General features: G+C 45.5%; 1 protein-coding gene across 2 annotated transcripts; it reads right to left on the bottom strand.

The window, feature by feature from the left end:
- Positions 1-1,007: 1,007 nt before the first annotated feature.
- Positions 1,008-5,696, bottom strand: ACBD7 (acyl-CoA binding domain containing 7). Of its 2 annotated transcripts, XM_037386938.1 has the most exons (4): positions 5,317-5,450; positions 1,559-1,676; positions 1,389-1,451; positions 1,008-1,301 (listed from the first exon to the last, which is right to left on the bottom strand). In XM_037386938.1, exons 1-4 carry the CDS (start codon positions 5,326-5,328, stop codon positions 1,228-1,230), a joined length of 267 nt encoding a protein of 88 aa, XP_037242835.1. In that variant the 5' UTR covers positions 5,329-5,450; the 3' UTR covers positions 1,008-1,227. The 2 variants fall into 2 exon arrangements, with proteins under 2 accessions (XP_037242835.1, XP_037242836.1); XM_037386939.1 differs by lacking the exons at positions 1,008-1,301; positions 1,389-1,451 and having other exon boundaries at positions 1,561-1,676; positions 5,317-5,696.
- Between the last annotated feature and the right edge of the window lie 511 nt (positions 5,697-6,207).

The following is a 6,207-nucleotide window of genomic DNA, read 5'->3' as shown; positions in this document are numbered from 1 at the left end:
GAGTTTTCCATCTTTTCTTGAAAGAAAAGTTTTTTATCTTTTTTGTCGACAACATGGACACTGGGATTGAGCGCACCCTCAGCAAGTTTGCCGACACCACCAAGCCGTGTGGTGCAGTCCACACACTGGAGAGAAGGGATGCCATCCAGAGGGACCTTGACAGGCTAGAGAGCTGGGGCCATGTGAACCTCATGAAGCTCAACAAGGCCAAGTGCAAGGTCCTGCACATGAGTCAGGGCAATCCCAAGCACAAATGCTGGCTCCGTGGAGAAGGGATTGAGAGCAGCCCTGAAAAGAAGGACTTGGGGGTGTTGGTTGATGCGAAGCTCAACACAGCCCAACGATGTGCGCTTGCAGCCCAGAAAGTCAACCATATCCTGGGCCACATCAAAAGAAGCATGACCAGCAGGCTGTTAAAGTGAGTCCAGAGGAGGTCCGTGAAGAGGATCAGAGGGCTGGAGCACCTCTCCTTTAAGGACAGGCTGAGAGAGTTGTGGTTGTTCAACCTGGAGAAGAGAAGGCTCTGGGGAGATCTTACAGCAGCCGTCCGGTACCTAAAGGGGGCCTGCAAGACAGCCCTTCTTACAAGGGCATGTAGTGATAGCACAAGGGGGGATGGTCTTAAACTAAAAGAGGGTCGGTTTAGATTAGATATTGGGAAGAAATTCTTTACCGTGAGGGTGGCGAGACACTGCAACAAGTTACCCAGAGAAGCTGTGGATGCCCCATCCCTGGCAGTGTTCAAGGCCAGGCTGGATGGGGCTTTGAGCAACCTGATGCAGTGGAAGGTGTCCCTGCCCATGGCAGGGGGGTTGAAACTAGATGACCTTTAAGATCCCTTCCAACCGAAACTATTCCATGATCTTTTCCCTCTTCTCACCTTGCATGCACACAACCTCCACTTCATTCCATAACCTTATTTGCTACGTTATTTTACTTGTAGAGTTTCTGTTTCTGTGCTCCTGTAAAAATGCTAAATATAATTTAATGGCCACAAACACCCACAATTCTTACAGAAAGCTTGATTTATTAGGTTCAAATTAATTTAGAATAAGATACAATCTAAAAATAGAGTATGTATGTAAATAACCTTTACAGTCAAACAGCTGATCTTGAAAAGATTCTGCTGTCAGACTACACAATAAGGAGTTAGTATTGCATTTTTCTCAACAGTTAGTTCTTTAGCTACTGAAGAGATAGCTACTAGTGGGAATTATTTTGCATATTCTAGATCCCATATTTTTCTACCATTGCTTTTGCTTGAGAGATATAGGCATTCATGGCATCCTCCTTTGACAAACCTGCAAAGGAAAGTAGGAGTCATTATCTTTCCTCATTTGCCATCCTATAAACATGACTTCATGATGTAGATTTAATTGGTGTAATACCTTTTTTCAGGTTCCATGCCTCCCATTTGGCTTTGCCTTTCAAATCTAGCATTCCTGGACATTCTGCCAAAATAAATTAATACCTTTCATTATTGTGCAGATTTACATTAAGTTTGCTTGATTTCTTCAAGATATAGGAGTAAATGTGAAGTATACAGGAATAGGAATACCAATATTAATATCTCCAACAGTAGCCTGTTTGTAGAATCCATATAGTTCCTTCAGTTCTTCATCAGTTGGTCTTGTTTTTAATTTTTTTACATCTTCTGCAGCACCATCAAAGTCAGCCTGACGAAAGAAAAGAAAGTGTTAGTTTTCCTCTCAAGGGGTGTGCTCAAAACATTAAGTATAGCACGCACGGTAGTATCATTACTCTCAGTTACTCACTTGGGCTTAGTGGTAAGTCTAGGTATTTTCCCATGAAAGAAGCTTAACAAAACTGTATGTTATTAGTAAGGGAACTAGACCTATCTAGCTGGTAGAGTCAGCACTGCTAAAATAAGTAAACCTCTTTTTTCCAGCAGTTTTACATCTGAACACTTGGAAACATTACAGACTGTCTAGTGTCAGGATATCTACAGATATATTCACGGAAGCAGCCTCTACAACGCACATAGTATATGTGTCTTTCACAGTCACGCTGCAGGTATGGAAGGTGTTCATTGGACTTTACACCCCAGCAGTAATCTCTGAATCCTTTTGGCCCTGACTGCATAGCACTGACTTGAGTGGCAGAGCTTGAATACCCTCTGGGGGGGATTGCCCACTTCCCCTTCATTTCCACTTCTCTGCCTCAGTGACTGCTGAGCCACAGTTGGCACAGACTTACCTCAGAGATGAGCCATGCTACTGCCAGGACCACCTTCAATACCCAACTCTCAAACACAGTGGAGCACAAGAATGGAGTATAAATTTACTCCTTAAATCATCATACATCCCACATTCGCATCAACCCAAGGCTATAGCCGTTATTCTCTCTCTGCACTAGGTCTCAGGCCAGACTTTAGCATAGAGTTTGGAGTCCTGTTTCGTGCCCTTGACATTTCAGAGAGCACTAGATTCTGTACACTGACCACAGACCCACCAGGTCAATGCACTACTCTTAAGTGCCTGTATATTTTTTCTGTTAAATATGCTATGTGCTGGTTTCAATAATTACTTTGGCTTTTGAGCTGGATCTGCATTTGCAGAGGCGCAGTAAATCCTGCAAGATGTGCTACTACATGTATATTTAACATGTACAAAACCAGCCTACAACTTTGTGCTTAAACCAGCAATGTATTCAACAATGGTTTCAGCATGAGTGCTGTGGCTCTGTTAACTAAGACCCTGGCATTACCTCAGCAGTCTGTACTGAGCTTCTTTAGGCCGCTTTTTCATTTCTCTAGTCACAGGAAAGATTTTGTATTTTTTTTAAATAAGAAAACCTAATGCGCATTTGAAATTATCTTGAAGTAATAAGCTCTGTGGAGCGGGAATTGTGCCTTCTGACTGGTCGGAACAACAAATATTTCTGGCAATTTAGCTAAACAAAATAATTTCAGTCTGATTTAATGTTTTAAATTAGCAATAGTGACATTAATATCGATGTAGATTCAGTACTTATAAATCAGAACTTCAGACCATATATTCATGAATGGATGGGTTTGCTGTGTTGCTGGTGGTGAAATATCTCAATGTGTAGGTCAGGAGACACAGTTTTAGTATTTGCCACAAAGTGCAAGCCAATTATTTTTGTTGTTATAAAACCCCTTTAAATTGCAGATATTAAAAGGAAATAGTTAAATATTGAAATATTTTATGCATGTAATTATACAAGAATGAAAATCTTTGTATTTCAGGTCAAATGAGTAAATGACAAACCTTTAGAAATCTTCTGTCAGCTGGCCCAGTTTTCATGATGTGCACAGTAGTATGATCCAATCCCTAAGGAATCCCTACTGCAGAATCTTTGTAACCGTGGCTGGACTGCCTTGGTTGCAACAGCTGTGGCTACAGACAGGTATTTCAGATAATTTAATTTCTTCTTCAAATGTGGAAATTTTCCACATGCCTTGAATTGTTTTCTGATCTAAACTCCACAGTAAGAATGAACTAGAAGTGGTGTTAGACTTGTACAAGACAAAAGATAACTCAAAAAATAAATCAAGAAAGGAAAGCATTAAGTTAATAAGCTTCTTATCTTCATATACTTTTATTCTATTTGGATCTCTAGGCAAGTATCACAAGATAATGTTTTAAAAATACACAAATGCTTATCTTGCACAGCAAGAAGTATGCAGAAACAAAATTTAAATACCAAACATTTCCTTCTTCATCTCCCTCTAGCCAATCATTGTGCACAGACTGTTGCTTAGGATTTGCTGGCTTATACAACATGCTTAGGAGCAACCTATAAAAATATAATTTCCTTCTAATCATGTGTCGATAAAATTCCCTTTTAACTCCTCAAATTAAAAGCGTATATATACAGACATAAACATATGCATATACACGTGCATTGAAGACAAATGCACAAATCATTAGTTTATTATCACATACTCCCTTGTTGCTAAGAAAAAAGCTTCAATGAATTCCTCATTTACAGCAGAATTATTTTACCAGTTTGCAGAACTTATAAATCTTTTACAGCCTCCCTAAGGAAAACATTGTTTTATTAATTTTGTTCTCAGTCCCCTGCAGCTTGATTCAATGAGTTTTATGGATATGGATGGTAGCTGTCAACCAAAGTGATGGTGGATAGAAAACCTCTGTAATATCTAATGCAGAACGCGTAGAATATTGTAATATTTCAACCACTGATATTTTATGTGAAAGTGTAATTATACACTGAAATTGAATGCCATATCATACTGCATCCAGCTCTTTCTAAGAGTGATTTATGGCTCACTGCTTAATCATCAGGCTATTAAAATTTATTTTCCAGCGTGAATTCAAGGCAGAATAAAACAAACCATAATTTCAGTGATCACCAGTGGAACAAAGGCAGTGTTATGTTTGGGATTTGGCAGTTCTGACCCACTGAAGAAAGAGGATTCTTGCTCTTAGCCGTAAAACACCACAATGAAACCTCTGTGCCATTTGACGTAATTGCAGCTCAGAAGAAAATTGCTGAGCTACTGGCAATACGCTCCTTGCATCTAGGTCAGAGCATTATGTTGTCCGCTCTTTGCAGCACACACACACTAACCGGGCTGAGACGGACATTATAATGAGACCGGGATAAAAGGCCTTCCAAATCTTGAAGTGAAAGGGATAATCGAAAGCCTAATGAAGAAAAACAGCCTAATCCATCAGGGCATGAGCAAGACAAGGGAAGTATTCATAGTGTGCTACAAAGAGAGGAGGTTGAAAGCCAGCAATGAAGACAGTTTCCTCAAAAATTATTTAAAACTATAGTCAGAGAAGGTAGAAGGAAGACCTCTCTAGCCTGAGGGCAGAAAGTTGAAACTTTCTCTACCAAAGCACAAGCCCATCAAAACGTACCGCTCCACAGATGTACACCCCTAAACAAATACGCACGACTCCCTTAAAAATTCTTCATGGTTCCCAGCCGCGCATATACTGCTGCTGCGGTGTGTGCCGACCGACCCCGCGCGCGACCCAGCCCTAGCAGGCTCGGCCGCACACATGACAAAGAGTTAATTCACCATGCTCCGAACAGGCAAGGCTCCAAAAAACTACATGACCTACGAACGGTTCAAAGTAAGCAGCATGTCTCTCGCCCTCCACTTGCGAGAAGTAATGCGTCATTCAACCGCCCCAGGCTGAGGTGAATCCCCCGTGCCACCTGGCAGCCTTGGTTTTGCAGCTAGTCCCTGCGCTGAAGGGGCCCCGCTGTCCCCGCCACGGCACGGCGCAGACGGACACCGCAGCCATCCCTGCCCTGCCCTGCCCTGCCCGCCGCCCCAGGTGCCGACCCTCCTACCTGGAGAGCCATGATGCTGCGAGGATGCCCCGCGAGCAGCCGCGCTCCTTCCCCGGCGGCGCCGCGGCGGTTCTGCCGCTGGGGGCCGCGCTGCGGGGCGGGGCGGGGGCGGCGGCGGCGGCGGGGCCCGGGCAGGACACGGCGGCCACGCACCGCCGCGCAGCTGCCGGCACCGCGCCAGGGCGGGGAGCGGGCACCGAGCACGGGCCGCGCGGGGTGCTGCAGCGGGACAGGGCTGGGTCGCACACGCAGGGGCACGGCAGGTCTGCAAGCCGTTCGCTCGGAAAAGGGGTTTCTTGAGTGACCTGAGCCGCAACGAGCGCGCTCACTGCTGCTGCCGCCCCCGCTGCCCGCTGCCCCCGCATCCTCCGGCCGCAACCCTGGAGAACGCGGCCGTCCTGGGGATGCCACACACCAGGCACCCGGCGAACGCCGGGCTTTTCTGTGCTGTGGTAAATACAGCATTAGAAAGAAATGGATTGATAAACTAGCCTACAACTGTAACCACAGGGGAAAAAACGCATCCCCGCTTATCTATTCTATCAATTAGTAACTTATTTATAGTCACACCTCTACGCATTCATATGCGTGGCTCCGTGAGCGCACCGCGCCTCAGCACTTCGAAGCCCGCTGACTTCCACTGGCCCAGGTACAAAGAGCGCTTCCCGCCGCGTGCCGGCTAAGCTGAGCCGGGACAACGCTAAAACAACGAGTCCGTTTCGGGAAGTGAAAGGAGATTTAAAAAAACTTGGGAACGACCCCCGCCGGCTCGTGCCTGCAGCTCCGCGAGGGGCCCGCGCCGCCGTCGGGGGCAGCGCCGGTACCGCCCGCCGCGGGGTGGCCGCGCCCCGGACGGCTGCGGGAGAGCGCCCCGCCTCTGCTGCCAGGTCC

The sequence above is a fragment of the Falco rusticolus genome, chromosome 4, assembly GCF_015220075.1.
Source record: "Falco rusticolus isolate bFalRus1 chromosome 4, bFalRus1.pri, whole genome shotgun sequence".
Classification (NCBI taxonomy): Eukaryota; Metazoa; Chordata; class Aves; order Falconiformes; family Falconidae; genus Falco; species Falco rusticolus.
Note: the sequence above shows the minus strand (reverse complement) of the source record. Positions and strands in the feature narration are given on the sequence as shown.

Bases quoted from the DNA above. Each gene is read 5' to 3' on its own strand.
- ACBD7 (XM_037386939.1), bottom strand. From the start codon at position 5,681: ATGCGGGGGCAGCGGGCAGCGGGGGCGGCAGCAGCAGTGAGCGCGCTC. The intron at 1,677-5,316 runs GTAGGAGGGTCG...TTCTTTCGTCAG, and splicing joins GCAGCATCATGGCTCTCCAG to GCTGACTTTGATGGTGCTGC.